At 44.3% G+C, this 17,041-nt stretch overlaps 1 protein-coding gene across 2 annotated transcripts in view; it reads left to right on the forward strand.

Moving 5' to 3' along the window:
• The first annotated feature begins 1,058 nt into the window (after window positions 1–1,058).
• RAD51B (RAD51 paralog B) overlaps window positions 1,059–17,041 on the forward strand; it is a 665,539-nt gene continuing 649,556 nt past the window's right edge. Inside the window, exons 1-6 of one of the 2 annotated variants that reach the window (XM_090033201.1) lie at window positions 1,059–1,130; window positions 2,220–2,293; window positions 3,417–3,520; window positions 3,767–3,860; window positions 5,181–5,294; window positions 10,574–10,690. In XM_090033201.1, coding sequence (XP_089889327.1) covers window positions 3,516–3,520; window positions 3,767–3,860; window positions 5,181–5,294; window positions 10,574–10,690 — 330 coding nt within the window. In that variant the 5' untranslated portion in view covers window positions 1,059–1,130; window positions 2,220–2,293; window positions 3,417–3,515. The remainder of the gene's footprint in view (window positions 1,131–2,219; window positions 2,294–3,416; window positions 3,521–3,766; window positions 3,861–5,180; window positions 5,295–10,573; window positions 10,691–17,041) is intronic. The other variant, XM_090033202.1, reaches the window with a different exon arrangement.

Raw genomic sequence — 17,041 nt, forward strand, 5'->3', positions numbered from 1 at the left:
CATTTAGCTAAATACTACTTTGGTTTGGCTTTGCCCCCATTACTTGAATAATTTCTTTTAATTTGGGTATTTCAAATTCCCTTCTGGTTTGTATCTGATAAGATAGTTTTGTGGTAAGTGGATTTGGCTAAAACTGTATTCCTCATATTCTTGCGGTGAAGTTGAATTATAAAATCATAAAAGATTAGGGTTAGAAGGGACTTCAGGAGGCCATCTAGTCCAACCCCCCTGCTCAAAGCCAGACTAGCCCCAACTAGATCATCCCAGCTGAGGCTTTGTCTAGCCAGGTCTTAAAAACCTCCAAGGATGGAGAGTCTGCAACCTCTCTGGATAACCTGTTCCAGTGTTTTACTACCCTCCGAGTGAGAGACGTTTTCCTAACTTAAACTTCCCTCACTGCAACTTGAGACTGTTGCTCCTTGTCCTGTCACCACTGAGAACAGTTTAGCTCCATCCTCTTTCAAACACCCCCTTCAGGTAGTTGAAGGCTGCTATTAAATCCCTCCTCAGTCTTCTCTTCTCTCGCCTAAATAAGCCCATTTCCCTCAGCCTCTGCTCATCAGTCATGTGCCCCAGCCCTTGAATGTATTTACTGCCCTCTGCTAGACTATCTCAAACAGAACGATGCAGCCCTGGGTCCTGCTCCGGAGACAAAAGCTTCTAGTTTCTTTTTACCTGGAGACAAGTGTGTTGTGTCTTGGGGGACCCTCCCCAACTGCACCCCCCCCTGCAAAGTCCTGGCTCCGCCCAGGGGCATAGACTGACACCCACCACCTTTGTCGTGCCCACAAATTCGGGGCGCCGACGTCTGCACGCCCGGCCTTTGCGTGGCCAGAAATCAATTAATGGCCACGTCTCAAAGGAAAGGACCAGCAACGTGCTCGACTGAGTTGCCCTTTGCCCCACGCAGCTCCCGGGGACTGGTAGCTCACCTCTACCCCCGCTACAGCCTCACACACAGCACCTTCCACCGAGCACTATAAGTCCCAGCAAGCCCCGCGCAGGGCTACGCCTAGCCTCTGCCGCTGATTGGTGAGGGAGAAGGGCCAATCGCGGCTCGGGATGTTGCGCGGAGGCTCCTCCCCCTGCTCCAGGGAAGTGGGAGACTTCGGGGAAAAAAAAATTCCGAGGTCAGCGGCGCTGCGTGCGCTGCGGCGTGGGGGGAGGGGCGGGCGAGCGAGCGGGCGGGCGGCGGCGCTGTTGCCCCGGGCGCTGCACCTGCAAGGCGGGGGTGGGCTCTGGGCTTTCGCTTGGCACCTCGAGAAAGACCAGACCCAGGGCCGTGGTGCCGGGGCTACCCGGCCAGAGCGGGGAGGAGGTGGGTTTCCATGTAGCGTCCCTGGGGCCGCCCTCAGGCTTGTGGTTGCCCGCAAAGATCTCACCCCACCCCAGGGGGCAGCTGGCTGAGAGTCACGGCGCCTCGGTGAAGTGCCCGCGCGGCTGCCTGGCCTCCGCTCTCATGTGGGTGTGTGCCTGTGCCCTGCCCGAGTGGGGGACCAGAGGGGAGCCCTCTGTTTCAGGGAGGCCTAAAGCAGGTGGCAATGCAAAGTGCGGCCTCTTGTGTGCTGGGATGAAGAGTAGGGAGTACAGGTACTCCTTGCTCGCTTAACGTCGTTGTTATTACGTTGCTGAGCTATTGGAGAACGTACCCATTTAAAGTTGCGCAGTGTTTGGTTATAGGGTTGTTTGGCCACCGCCTGCTAATGGGTAATGACTGTGATCTAATTGGATTCACGTAACATCATTTTGCCTTTTTCAAGAACATCACTACCACGTTAAGCAAGGAGTCACTGCATCTGAAGTCCCAGACTACAGAGTCCGGGATGGAGGATGCATGCCTGTAGTATCTGGGGGCGTCCCAACACCAAGACCTTGGGCTTGGGCCTGCTGCAGGATGCCTGCCAATGGGTTTGGGATATCTGAAGTCCCAGGGTGACGGAGGATGCTCGCCGGTTGTAGCACTATACGTGGCAATTGAGTTCTGCCTGCTTAGTCAATACAGTTTTTGGAGCAACTGAGTTCTGCTCAGTTGATGTGATCTGAAACTGATTTGGCCAATTTGACCTGCAACACAAAATATATATATATAAAAAAAAAAAAAAGTGGAGTGTAGACAGGTCAAATTGTTCAAGGCCAAGCATGTGATGAAGCATGCTTGGGATGAAACTCACACACTGCCCCTCTCTCTCTCTCTCTCTCCCTCTCTCTCTCTCTCTCAGGCTATAAAGGTGAATCTCCACTCGGCCATCTACTGACTTTATGCTAGCAACATCTCAGAGGCATAAAGCGCAGGGTACGTGGCCCTGATGCTTAACATAGGTTGTTCCACTGCTTACATAGAATCACAGCAAAGTCGGGCTGAAAGGCAGCTCCAGAGGTCGAGTCCAACCCCCTGCCTGAGGCAGGGTCATCTCTATCCAAGCCGTTCCATCCAACCATAATCTAAACTTGACATAACTCTACATGGAGGTGGGCATGTGCGTGTCCTATTTTTAGTTTGTTATTGGTGGTGTTTGTAAAGAGCCATTTTTTGGATTGTTCTGAAGTTCTGGCTAGGAAGCTGTAGGAGGTGTTGTCACGAGTCTGTGTCTGAAAGAACAAACTCAACATACAGCCAGGAAAATAAACGCCTACTGAGAGGTTGTGCATAATTAATTTTGTCGCATTGGCTTTGCAAATACCAGCCATTATGCTGGTATTGTTATTGCCTTGGTTGGACCCTTTTTCTTGCCATTCTAATCTTCTTTGTAAATAGCTGGAATAGTTAGAGATTTTTAAAGCCAGAAGGGAACCATTGTGATTATCCACTTTGACCCGTCTGCCTTTAATGTAAGCCACAGGGCTTTTCTGACTTAATTCCTGCTTTAAGACAAAGAGCTGTGGTGGAACCGGAGCATATCTTTTAGAAAACATCCAGTCCTAATTTTAAAATTTCCAGTGCTTCAGAATCTACCACAGGAGTTGTTAATCTATCCCAATGATTGATTACCCTCACTTAAAAATGTTCATTTGTTTGTAGTCTGAATTTGCCTCCCTTCATTTTCCAGCCATTGAATCTTGTTACAGCTTTGTCTGCAAGACTGAAGCAGACAAGCATATTTCATTTCTACATGTAGGCCCTTTATAGACTGTTCACAAATCATCCCATAACTTTATGCTGGCTAAGATAACTAGATTAAGCTAACACCTCTGGGGCTCCCTTCCAGCCCGACTTCTCTGTGGTTGAGTTTCTTCAAGGCATATATTTATTTTCTTTTTCTTTTTTTACTTACTCTTTGGCTCTTCTCCGAACTCTCCAGTTTTTCAATGCATATCCTAAACTGTGGGGACCACAGCTTGAGCATATTCCAGTAATGGTTGTACCAGTACTCAAACTCTACATGCCTACTTAATACTCATTTGTTTATCCATCCAAGGTTTTAAGTGGCTGTTTTAGACACGCTGCCATTCTTGGAGCTGGTGTTCGAGAGCCTTAAGTCCTTTTTGGTGTCACTTCTTCCCAGGATAGCATCTCCATGCTGTAGGTATGGTCTGCGTTTTGTGTTCCTAACTGTATGACTTGACATCTGACTGTATTAGCATAGTCTGTATTTAACAGCAGCTGCTCTCTGATCATTTACACTGCCTAGTGTTCCAAAGATTTGTGATATGTCATGTTTGTTTCCATTCTTTAGAAAAAAAGAGTGTGCTTATTTGCATGTTGACATTTTCGAAAACTTTTTCTAGGTTCCTTCAGCTCTACCATAATAGATTTCCTATCTACCAGGTTTGGGAACATGGCCAGTAAGAAACTGAGAAGAGCAGGATTGGCACAGGAGCTTTGTGAAAGGCTGAGTCGGCATCAGATTAATACGTGTCATGTAAGATTTTTCACTTAATGGGTGTTTAGGTTAATTCTGTATCAAGTTTAGGACACTTTATGGACTGTTGCTTTGTAAAAATTTAGTTGTGAATCTGTACAGAAGCATACTTGCTCAAAACCAACATATCTTACATTTATTTATTAGATTTATATCCTGCCCGTCTAAAAAGGCTCAGGGTAGCTTGCAATAAAAGAGAAAAATTAAAGAAACAGAATAAAATACTAAAAGAAAAAGGTATAACAGAACAAACTCCCTCCCAAGCCCCCCACAAAAAAAAAAAAATCCACTCATACCTTATACCCTTCTGCTCCCGTTCCTCTTAACCAAGGAGAGTGTTTCCCATCTCCCCAGTCCAACTCAACCTTGCTTCCCAATCCACATTCAATACCTCTGTAAAAAGAAAACAACCATTCTGTGCCCACCTTCTGACCCCTCTTTGCATATTCCCTTCCATCCCTACCCATTCCCACTCCTCTGTTGCACGTGAAGGGAAGTCATTCCTCCTCTCCCCCTCCGCCGCTGTACTGTCCCCCAGGCCAAACCTCCCTCTTTCTAAGGGTTGTGTAGTTATCCCTAAATTCACTCATTCTCCCCCTTGCCCCCTCCCCCTGCAAGGAAAAAAATGCCTCTTTTTTCTTGTCTCTGTCCTCACCAAAGGGCATTGCCAAGTGCTTGTATTCCAAAAAATCTTAATGTAGAGAATGCCATGCCTACCTGTGAAACGCAACTCCTCTTGCATAGAGTATTTACCAGCATGTAGCAGGGCTATGTAAGGCTACATCCCAGCAAGCAAAGAATATATTCAATTGAAACAAATAGTGGTTCTTTCTTATTCTCTTTTTAACTTAGCTTTGTTAACTTGGTGTTCTGTGATTTTGATACACACTGTTTCAGGGCCAGATCCTATAATATCCGTATGAGTAGGTAACTAACAGACCCAAGCTCTCCGTGCACAGAATGAAATTCATTAGTATGGATCCGGTTGTAGGATTTGGCCCAAAGCATGAAAACTACAAGATTAGACTTCATTTGAGGCAATCTGATAGCTTTCTGGAAAGTTGGAAGAGGGCAAAACTGTTACTTTGTGCCATCTCCAGCAAGCTGGTTCTTTAATTTTTGATTTTTGCAACTTGGGTTCTTTAAAATGTAAAATAAAATTAATCCCTGATATAACTCCCTTGATTTCAATGGAGGAACATTGTACTGAATTTGTTCTGTGGAATGTGAACAAGTTGTCTATATGGAAACAAAATCAATGTAATTCCCACCTTTAAAACTTAGATTGAATTCTTTGATTTCTTTTTGGTCATCTTTCAGGACTTTCTGTGTGTCTCATTCTTGGAGCTAATGAAAGTAACTGGACAGAGCTATCAAAATGTGCAGAAGCTTCTTTGCAAAGTCAGTCGAGCCTGTGCCCCCAAAATGCAGACTGTAAGTATATTTGTGCTGATCTCATTTTGAAAACAATTGTCTGGGAAGAAACCTGTCACTTCCCTGGACTACCATATATACGTTTGTTGCATGGGAGGACATTTCTTTTTTTTCTCAATTTTTTTCTCAATTTTTATTTATTTTTTCCATGTGCAGACCCACAAGACACCTGAAATTATCAGTTTAGCTGTATATATTGTCAGAGTATAGTAACTTCAGTTAATCATGTTAATAGCCAAGCAGGGTATTGAAGTGATTACAATGGGATGTAAATAGCACTCCTGCAAATTTAGACGTGCTCCAGCTGAGAGCTGCTCAAGAAGGTATAGAATTTCCTCTTTTGAGAATATCAGTGGAAGTGTTTCTAATTGGAGGTTTGCAACTCAAAGTGCCATTGATTAGTATAAAAGAAGAACAAGAGTGTGCCAGTAGAAAGAATTTTTTTAAAAGTAATATTGAAAGCAAAGACTAGAATGATCATTAAAACTGTATCAGCATACAGTTTTGAGGAATCCTCTCGTCTCAACTCTTAGGTAAATGGGAATTTAGGGTGTATGTGATGCATATGGTCTTTACGTTTATTGGCACAGAGGAAAGAGGTTTGAGCTGCACTGCTGTTGGCAGTATGCTATATTCTGTTCTCCCAAACAGAGAAAAGATGTCATTGATGGTATCTTGCAGGAATGGAGATGGGGTAGAGAACTGTGGGAAACAAGATTATTTGTATGGACTGTTTTTAAATTGACAAGTTGTAATAACTTGTGAAGTCATATGAATTGACTGAAGAGCTCTCTAAAGTGGATTGTTAATACTGTATTTACTCAAATTTAAGATGACCCCCCCCAGTAATTAGATTCTATATATGGAAAGTTTAGAAATTTGTTATAATTTTCCAGATATAGAATCTGGAAGTTTAGAAGTTTAGGCCTGGGAAGGACCTCATGAGATCATCGGCTCCAGCCCCCTGCTCTTGGTAGGAAAGACTGCTGAAGTCAAATAAACCCAGCAATGTGTGCGGCCAGTCTCCTTTTGAAGATCTCCAGGGTAGATGCCTGCACCACCCCCGCAGGGAATATATTCCAGTGTCTGGTCACATGAACCAGGAAGAAGTTTTTCTTTATATTCTTTAAGTATTATAGCTTTTACTTAAGTTTTTTTTCCTTAATTATTGGAGGTTTGCCTTGAATTTGTCAACCTCCCACTGCTAAAGCAGAGAAAATAATTATGGGGGGTCAGTTAGTCCCTTTGTCCTCTCCCCAGCTAACTTTATCCCTCTGCAACCCCTTCCCCACCCTCCTTACCATCAGATCCTGAACACAGAAATGAAGGGCACTGCCAGATCCTTATTGTCACTGAGCACGTGGAAGTGAGGGGCAAATTTTGAAAGTACTGACTCTGAAATAAACAGATAAATAAACCCATAGACTTAGTTCACCCAGAATTGATGCATTTTATCTTCTTTGAAACAGCTGCAAGTTTTAGCACAGATGCTCTGTAAACACACTGTTAAGCACTTTTGCACCTACTTATAAATAGTACAGACTATGCATATTAGTCCAAAGGCTAATCACATTTGACAGGCTGAGAGAGGGGGCAACAGAGGGATTTCTGGGTGACCTGTTTGGGGACCCATTTGATGATGTTTGCCAGACATTTAAGGCTAGTGAAGAAACAGGAATCATTGGAAAAGGGAAAGGCAAGCACAGCTCGGCTGTGGGAGTGAAGAGGAATTCAAAATATATTGGATGTAGTGGCTCACTGTGACTTGAAAAAGAGTCAGTGCTGAGTGGGACTAAGTGCCATTGGTGTTGTCATGTATCTTATTCAAATGAGCTACAGTAACATATCCTTGTTGGCTTAGGGAAATGCGATGTATCTGGGTCCATGAAGGCAGTTTTCCTTAAGCATTTCCTGGGATAACTGTTCTTCTGGCATGGTTTAGTACCTGCTGAAGTACTGGGGCTTAAAGCCCACTTTATGGAAATGGAAGGCTCCTCCCTAGCTTGCTTCTATGGCCATGTGGCTGAGGGCAGGTGAAACTTGGAGGCATCCAAACCCAAGCATCTGGGCTTGGGTCTGCATGTAGGATGCCTGCCAAAATATCTGAAGCCCCTGGTGGGGATGAAGGATGTTTGTCGGTTATAGGGCCTCTTATGGTTCTGGACTGACTCACAGATTTGGACTTGATTTGGCTTGGAATATGAAAAATTTCTTTAAAAAACCCCAAAACTACATTTAATCAACTTCATAGTTGGTTTCCATTATTGAGCATATGCTGCTTTTGATACCAGTTTAATAATGGGCAATGTGTTTAGTGAGGTTTCCTTGTATGTGAATGTAAGATGATGAGCTTTTTTTCCCCAAGCTGTTTCAGAGGGGAAACCTTGTCTTGTATTTGAAAGATAAAGTGTTTCACAAAGGTAACCTTGATGTAATAAACTTTTGGCCAGCATTTAATGTCGCACATAATTTTGATTAAAAACACGGACGACTGGTGCCTCCTGATCCTGCAGCTGATTGCCAACCCAGCGGGGACGTGTCTCCCAGCAGTCAATCACCACCACCAGCGGCAAACCCAGAAGTGCTACTGGTGCTTCTCTCGGCACCCCCACATTCTTAGGGGGGCACTGTCTGTTGCCCTCAACTCCCTGGCTGGTGAGGGCTAGTCTCAGGGGGGCATGTGCCTCCCCTGCACGTCAACAGTGATTAAAAATTACACTATGCAAAATTAACATGGCATATGGAACTGAGTAGATATCAATAATCAATAACTGGAGGTGTCTTGAGCGGAGTTCCTGAAGGTTTGATTCTCAATCATTGTTCAGACTACCATTATTTATATCAAAAGTCTGAAATAATATAAATCTAGTTACTCTTTGATAAAGCTTGTAGATGGCATACATTTGTCATGCTAAATGAGAAGGCCTAGTTATTGATTCAGAGCAATCTGCCTCATTTGACAAATAATCAGTCACTTGGACCTAGTCAGAAGTATTTAAATATATCCAAATACAAAATCACGCATCTAGAACAGAGACTGTTGGCCTGTTTACAAGATGGGGTCCTGTATCCTGGCACGTAGTGGTTTGGAAAAAGGAATTGGGGTCATAGGAAATCAAATTACTACATTGTGGTATAACATCCTTACATAATCTTTGAAATTAAAAATAAGGAAATATTGATCATGAATAAAGACATGATATTATGTCTGTATGAGACACTGTAGAGATCGCTACTAGGACGGTAGAGGATTCAGAGAAGAGCAACAGAATAACGACCTGCGGTCTGGAAAGTGCAACTTTATCATGAAAGGCTTAAGGAGCAAAATATATTGCCTTTATCAGAAAGAAAGTTAAGAGGTGATTTAATTGTGGCTTATACAGATACGAAGATCACTGATACTAGGGGGTTTTTAAATCCAGCAGACAAAAGCATAGCGAGATCCAAAGGCTGGAAATTGAAGTTGTAAAAATCCAAATGGGAAATTAGATGATTTTTTTTTTTTTTTAAACAATGAAGATAATTAAACATTGGAAAAACTACCAAGGGACGTGGTAAATTCTCATTCACTTGTAGTCTTTAAATAAAGACTACATGTCTTTCTACAAAGAATACTATTTCAACCACAGTTTTGGGTTAAACACTAGAATTACTGGGTGACTTCCTAGAATCTGTTATACAGCAGGTCAGATTAGATGATCTGTGTAATCAGATTAAGTGATACCTGCCTTTCAGCCTTAAAGTATTCATGGAGCACATTTTAGCTGGTATATATTAGCATAGTTTAAAAAGAGAGGCTACTTTTATACTAAAGAAAAATGTGCACGCAAATCTTCGTTTCAGTTTTCAAGCAACTCTGAGAGGTAGGTAACCATGTTTGAAGTCAAGCAGAAGGGAAGGTAGAGATGCACCTTATTGAATAACAAGATCTCTACCCTGCCTTCTGAGTCTAAATTCATCAGGACGTTACTGGAGCTCTGAAATATTATAGGCTAAAATCTGAGTTCCATGGACTTTATACACTTTCCTTCTATAGCACCTTTTATCTGAGAACCCCTGAATTATTTTCAAATATTAATTAAGTCTCCTGTCCAGTACATGGGGAGTGTGCAGCATAAAAGAGGATAGGTGACAGGATGGGACTGTGCCTGGGCTTCTAGCATACTGGCTCAGGTGTGGGGATTTTTCACTTCCAAGATCCCCAGTTCTGGGGCAGCCATGTGAGATTAGCTGGTAATCCCACACTTCTGTCCTGTTCTGTAATAGCTAGTGATGCCAGGGCTTCCAGGATCTCTTCTGTTGAGCTGGCAACATGCAAGCCTTGGCTATAAGTAGAGCCACAGACTCTTGGATTCTTGGTGGCTGCTCTGAACTCCTCATTCTTGATATTCAGCAGCAAACCTGCCAAGCATGCCAATATGAGTTCCTTCATGTTCCAAGAAACACATTTTGTTTGGGGAACACCTGTGTCAATAGCTCCAAGACAGAATTTCTGTAAAATTTGGGCTTGCAGGAAAACTTTAAAATGTTTGTGTTGGTTAAACTTTGACTGAAATCAAATAAAGTTCCTGTGTGCCAAGGATCCTTTATTATTTTGGCCTTCAACCCTTCAACCGTGGTCAACAGTGAAGCTGGCACAAGAACTCGGATCTTCTGACTACCTGTTCTGTGTCATTCCTACTTGTGCGGAAGACCGATCAAAACCTGAAAGCTGAGCATGGCTTTGGTATCAGCCCAGGCTTGTCTAAACAGTTTATGAACTTTAATGAAACTTTCAGTGAACCCAGATGGTTTTGAGTTGCCAGCATAACCAACTACATTCTTCTTGATTTTGGGGTTTTACTGTGAACATTTTGCACAGCCCAGCTAACCACAGGTATAGCGTTTCCTTACTCAAAAGTAGTGCTTCTGCAGATCAAAAGCAGCATGTGTTGGATTTGGAGTGGGGAGGGGGTAAAAATCTTTGGAAAGTTATTGTAAAATGTTTTTTATGATTTGACATTGTGTTGTGGGAGAAAGGTTCAAAGCTGGAGAGTAAAAACCACAGTTTATACACCAGCCTTCTTTAAATCTACTTTGTGGTATTTGGATGCAAGCGTGATGAAGGGTGAGTGGGAAGGAAGCAGGGAAGGATGAAATGCGGTATAGGACTTGAACAGTGTCCTTATGGGCAAATATTAAATTATTCAAGGTTGCTGGAGAGAAAATGCCAGACGTTCCCCTTGCCAGCTGAAAAAAGCAACAACATTTTTTTCTGGTTGATTTTTTTGCTATTGTAGGCTTATGATCTGAAAATGAAAAGGGCTGTTAATCCCTTCTCAGCCTTCTTGTCCACCACCCTGGATAGTTTGGATAAAGCCTTGCATGGTGGAGTGGCCTGCGGATCTCTCACTGAGGTAAAATTATTTAGTACTTTTCACTATGTTAGCACTGCAGAGTCCCAACTAGGTGGGGCTCCATTTTATCAGGCACTGTACACATATAAGACTGTAGGCAGTCTTTGACCGTAAGAGTTTAAAATCTACACACACACACAAAAAATCTGGGATGACTTGTTCACTTCTGTAGCATGTTTGCTATATTTTACTTCTACTTTGAAAGATCTAGAGGACAGAAAGATTTAAGAGATTACTTAATTTTTTAAATTTATTTTTTAAAATTTAATTTAATTTAATTTTTTTGCTTTAAAATTTACTGTTGACTTAATTGTTCATCCTTTGCGTGAAGCCGATCACATCCAGTGGGGTGGGGAGAAGAGAAATGGGAAAGAAACAGGGAGGGGGGAAAAAAGAAAAAGAGGAAAAAAGGAAAAAGAAGAAGAGAGAGAGGACGGGTGGAGGCTAGGTCACATGGGTACGTAAGTGACTTATAAGCCCAATCTTTGCCTTGAACAATCTGCTGCAGTAGGGGCAGTAAAGCGATGAGGACTGGGTACCAGAGGTTTTTGATTTCCTGGCCACGTGTTTCTTCATTGCTTTTGCCGTGTGTTGTTGTTTGAAGGCCAGTGCTTCTGGGTTGATGACCTCCAGGATGGATGGTTGCAAGCAATTTGCTCCCATGACTCCGGGTCATGCCAGAACTCTTTAGGGACACCTTTAGGGTGTCCTTGTATTGCTTTCATGTGCCGTGAGAGCATACTCTATTTGACAGTTTGCTGTAGAAGATTTTCTTCAGCAGGCGAGTATCAGGCATTCTGGAAAGGTGGCCGGCCCATCTTGGCTGTACCAGTTTCAGTAGAGTGTGAATACTGGGGAAAGTTGATCTTCCGAGAACCTTGGTGTCCAGAATCTTGTCCTGCCACTTGATCTTTAGTATGTTTTGTAGGCAGTACAGGTGGAAGTGGTTTAGTTTCTTGACATGATGCTGGTAGGTGGTCCAGATTTTGCAGGTGTAAAGGAGGGCTGGGAGAATGATGGCTTTGTATACCTTCATCCTTGTTGACATTCCAATACCTCTGAGGTTCCAGACCAACTTATGGAGTCTGCTGAAGGCCATGCTGGCTTTCACTAGTCTTGCGTTTACTTCATCGTCCATGTGGACAGCACGAAAGAGTGTGCTGCCTAGATAGACAAAGTTGTCAACCATTGACAGTTGTTGACCTTTAACTGAGATTTGTGGTTCCTGGGTGTTGTGCCAGACACAGGTTGAAATATCATTTCGGTCTTCTTCATGTTAATAGTGAGTCCAAAGTTGTTGCAGGCTGATGAGAATAGGTCCATGGACTATTGCATGTCAGCCCGCGAGCCTGTGCATAACACAGTTGTCTGCAAAGAGGAAGTCATGAAGCGTGGCTGTCTGGACTTTGGAGCTTGCTTGAAGCCTGCCAAGGTTGAAGATGTCTCCATCAAAACCGTACCAGATCCCCATACCAAGGTCATTCTCTTGAAAGGCATCCAACAGCATGGCAGAAAATATTGTGCTTAAAAGGGTAGGTGTGAGCATACAGCCCTGCTTGATGTCATTTGTGACTGGAAAGGGATCAGAGCATTCACAAAGACATGTGCCATCATGCTGTTGTGGAACAGTCAAATCATATTGATGAATTTTTCAGGCATCTGTACTTCATCTGTACTTTGCGGTTCATCATGTTGAAGGCTTTGGTTAAGTAAGTGAATGTGAGGAGATGGTCGATGTTCTGTTCCTGGCAGCTGGGCTGCAAACACCATGTTCATGGTTCCATGTCCTTTTTTGAAGCTGCATTGGTTCTCGGGCAGTAGGTGGTTTAGATGGTCGGTCAGCTGGTTGAGGAGGACTCTTGCAAGTATCTTGCCAGAGGGAGATGCCCCTGTGGTTGTCACACAGTTGGTGATTTCCTTTCCTCTTTTACAGGTGGATGATGGAGGTATCCTTGAATTCTTGAGGGACTACCTCCTGCACCCACATAGTGCAGAAGATCTTGCTTAGCTTCTCAGTGAGGTCGTGACTACCTGATTTGTAGATCTCCATTGGAATTACATCAGCTCCAGGAGCTTTACCACTAGACATTTGTTGTATGGCCTTTTTTGGACTCCTTGGTTGTAGGCAGAGCTTCAAGCAAGGTGTTGACAGCGATTTGAGGCAGCTTGTTTATGGCATCCATGTTGATGAAAAAGGTCTGATTTAGGACGGCACTCAAGTGTTCAGCCCATCTCTGGAGGGTCTGAGCCTTATCAGTTAGCAGTGTGGTCCTGTTGGCAGGCAGCGGAGGTGGGGATCCGAGGACCTGTGGACCACAGGCAGCCTTTAGGGCATCAAAGAACTTCTTTGCGTTGTTTTGGTCAGTGTAATGCTGGACCTCTTCTGCTTTGTTCTTCAGCCATGTGTCCTGCATTCCTCATGGTTTGCGTTGAATGGTCTTCTGTATCAAGCTATAGGCGTGTTGTGCTGATGCAGACATCACAGAGGTAGACTCTGTGAAGGCCTTGTTTCTCTTCCAGCAGTTGTTTTATCTCATCATCATTTTCATCAAACCAGTTTTGGTGTCTGCAGACACTTGGTCCCAGCATCTTAAGCTGAAGAGTGTATAGTGTCACAAAGTTGCTTCCAGTTGGCTTTGATGGAGCTGGAATAAAGCGGTATAGCATGAAGCTGATCTTTCAGATGGTTTACAAAACGCATCCTGGTGCTGTCATTATAATCCCAGCAGTATTGAGGTGCTTTGGTCCACATACCTCATCCTTGCCAGGCGCCATTTACATTGAATTGTGATATTTAGTGAGGAGATGATGAGTTGATGATCAGTCCAGCATTCAGTGCCACACATTGGACACATTGGATATCGTGTCTGTTTCTCCTTTGGACGATGACATAGTTGATAAGATGAGTAGGGGTGTATCCATGTTTGTCTTTTTTTGGTTGGGAGATGGGACACAATGTTAGTAACCAGGAGCTCATGGTTAGCACATAGTCTGAGCAGGACAAGACCATTGCTATTGCAGCTTCCAATCCTATACTTCCTGATGACTCCATCACATGCTGGGCAGCCAGAGCCAGTCCTGGCTTTGAAGTTGCCAAGGAGGATGAGGCAGTCAGACTTAAGTACAACAGCAATCACAGAGTGAAGGTCATCATATAACTGGTTCTTGACTTTGTCATAGTTGGTCATGGTAGGGGTGTACACACTGATGATAGCAACACAATTTTTGCTAAGCGGGGGGAGCCTGAGCATCATCAGTGGGTCATTCACTCCCTTGGGCAGGTAGGTCAGCTTCTTGATGAGGCTGTTTTGTATAGTAAAGCTGACACCTGCTTCCCATTTGGCTTCACTGCTACAACCACTCCAGAAGAATGTGTAACCAGCTTTTCCTTCTGTGAGCTGCCCTTTGTTGGGTAGATAAGTCTCACTGTGGGCAGCAATCTGGACATTGTATCTCCCCAGTTCTCTCCCAGTGAGGGCAGTTCTCCTTTCAGGTCTGTTGGTGTTTCCATTGGTCAACATACACATGTTCCGTGTGCCCAGCTTGAGAGGGATTGATTTCTTTCCCTTTTGACTGCTGTAGTGGGACCCCTGCCAGCCGCAGTATGCTGGCCAGGGTGAGGTAAAGCAGACAATGTTTGGGGCATCTTTTCTAGCCCCTTCCTCATTCTAGGAGGTGAGCGGTGCGGTCCCGAGTAGGGCTGCTCAGTCACTCAGGGGCTGCCAAGTTCTACTGCTGCTTCTGTCCAGTAGAACGTGACCCAAAGCCCTGAATCATCTGTGTGTAGGTTTGCAGCTACAGCTCTCAGTGTGTCCACAGCTGCTGCTTGGTCTCTGGCCTGTCACCACAGGGCTTATGTGAGTTGCACAGGATTTAGATTTAAGTGAGGAAGAGTGGTGCAGCGTCAGCCTCACTGTCTTGTCTGAGCCAGCTAGTAACCAGCAGCAAGATGGCAGGATATTGGTCCAGATTGTCAAGATGACTGGAGATAGGCTCAGATACAGTGGATGATCAGGACGCCTTTTGTACCTTGTCCTGCTCTGTGCAATCCATGGCATGGTGCTGTACTGCCATCATGGCCATTGGACCATACAAGGGTCTCATTTGCCCAGTCAGCTGGAATTAGACTTTGTGTGCAGGGATAGGCATGTCCTTATCTCCCCAGATGTCTAAGACTGACTGGGTACCTTAACCTGATTTGGCCTGCCCTTCGAGGCATTTTACCAGGGTGTGGCTGCTGTCACATGCAGACAGCTACTTGGAGCCACAGGTGAGAATTGAGTGCTAGTGAGGACCAACAGAGAAAGAGTCACTCAGGTGAGCATGGCATACTCTTTCCCTGAGGTTCTGCCTCTCCCAGACACCCCACTGTTGACTTGCAGTTCTTCTAATGATCAAAATCATAAAAGCTTTGTAGTTTATGGAGCACAAATATACTGCTGTCACTTTAGAAATGACAAATCTAATTTTTGTAAACTGTTAGAAGGTATCTTTGTAACATAATAGAACAGGGCCATCTTCTTGTTTAGTGGTTGGAGCACAAAACTCTTGAATCATGATTCTATTCCTGATCTGACTCACTTTGTGACTTTGGCAAGTCATTTGTTGTCTTAAAGCTACAACGGATGATTTTGCTAAAGAGTGTAAGCCTACAAGGGTAAAAAATATTTTTTGCAAGACTGGCCACATGTAGCTAAGGCTATTGGAAAATTATTTAATGTACATGATCATTTAAAAAGTGTGAAACCATAGTTAAAGGTGGTACTGTAATTTGTACAAAGATGAAGTTGAAATTGATATATAAAACTTAAACTTTTTCACTTCTTGGTTATTGAGTATAATCATGAAGTTTTTAACATGGAATTTCCTAGAGCGAGCTTCATCTCTGTTACTTAGAAACTTCAGAAATTGAGTTATTCATACATATCCTGTAACCTGGAAGGGCAGTAGTAGGCTAGACATTCCTGTGAAGCCCATTTTAGGATGTCTTAGTTGCCTCATTTGCAACTCAGAGAATGTAACTTTCCCATATTGTGGTTCTCTAAAGCTGTGTCTGAGTGGTCCTGTGCATGACTTATAATATATGAGTTGCAGGGCGATGAGAGCGAAGGGGTGGAGACCCCTTTCCCAGGGACACAGTGGCAGCGCGAAAACCATGTGGTACCAGGGAAACAGCCCCAAAAGCCCCATGACCCAAGACAGCTTACCTGGCATAGGCACAGTGGCAAGAAGCAGGGAACTACATGGTTCATTAGTTGCTTATCAGTATGGCTGGGGGTGGTGCAGGAGGATGACATCATCAAGCAGCACCGGCAGTTAGCTTCAAAAGCTGGCTGCCAGGAAGAAGCCGGAGAAGAACAGCCTGGAGGCAGCTATATGCTCCCAGCTGGCACTCCTGGCTATACCGCAAGCCAGGAACACCCGGGTAGAGTCCCAAAGAGGAGTCCGCCTCTCTGAGGAGCAGCGTCCAGCACTGGAGAAGGGAAGGATGCTGAGGGACTAATGCCAGACCAACATGGAGGGATGCGTGAGTAGGGAGGAGAGATCTCTACCTCCCTTATTTTTCTTCTTCTTTTATTTTTTTTGGGATTTTTTTTATTTTTTTTTTTTGTATTACTCATGGGGCCAGACTGAGGCCATGTTTAGTGATACTACTTCTGGGGCTGGGGAACCAGGAGCCCTCAGTGACTCTGGGGCAGAAGACTGGGTCAGCTGGACCAGCTTGCCCATCTGACCCAAGAAATACAGCTGTAAGGGAGAAGATTGTTTTTCCATGTCTGAGCATTTTATAGGTGGAGCACGGCAGGAAGATTGGCTGACCTGTGACCAGCATGCACCCAGATGCTGTATTTACTAAAATCCATTAGAGGATCAGTTGGGGTGATGACACTCACTTGTGTCCAAGAGAGCTCAAGTTATCAACTGTGTGACCCAGACCATCAGGTTGGTGTATGGAAGGGGTATAGGGAGGTGGAGCCCCAAGCATGTCTGCATGCAGCACCTCCAAGCAAGTCTGAGACAGATGGGAACCTCTTGCACCTGAACTTAATAGCAAGATATGGCAGGCGAGTATTGGGGGTTTCCCTTAGGAGGTAGTGCATAACAAGCACAAGTGCTGGAAAAAGACCAAGCCCGAATCAGCCTTGAGCCGCTCCGGAGTAGTTGCTCGAGCTTAGGTAGGCATAATATGTAGGATATCTTTTTAGACCTTTTGCTTAATAGTGGAGGTGTAAATAGCAGGGTATGTACCCTGGGCAAACTCTGCTGGAGAATGGGCAAAGGGGGTGAGGGGTGCTGCTGAATGGGGGGTGGTGGGTTGTGGGAGGGCAGGGTGTTATAGTGCTGAAGCCT

This window comes from Crocodylus siamensis, chromosome 2 (assembly GCF_052110815.1).
Source record: "Crocodylus siamensis isolate JL-2025a chromosome 2, ASM5211081v1, whole genome shotgun sequence".
NCBI classification, from domain to species: Eukaryota; Metazoa; Chordata; order Crocodylia; family Crocodylidae; genus Crocodylus; species Crocodylus siamensis.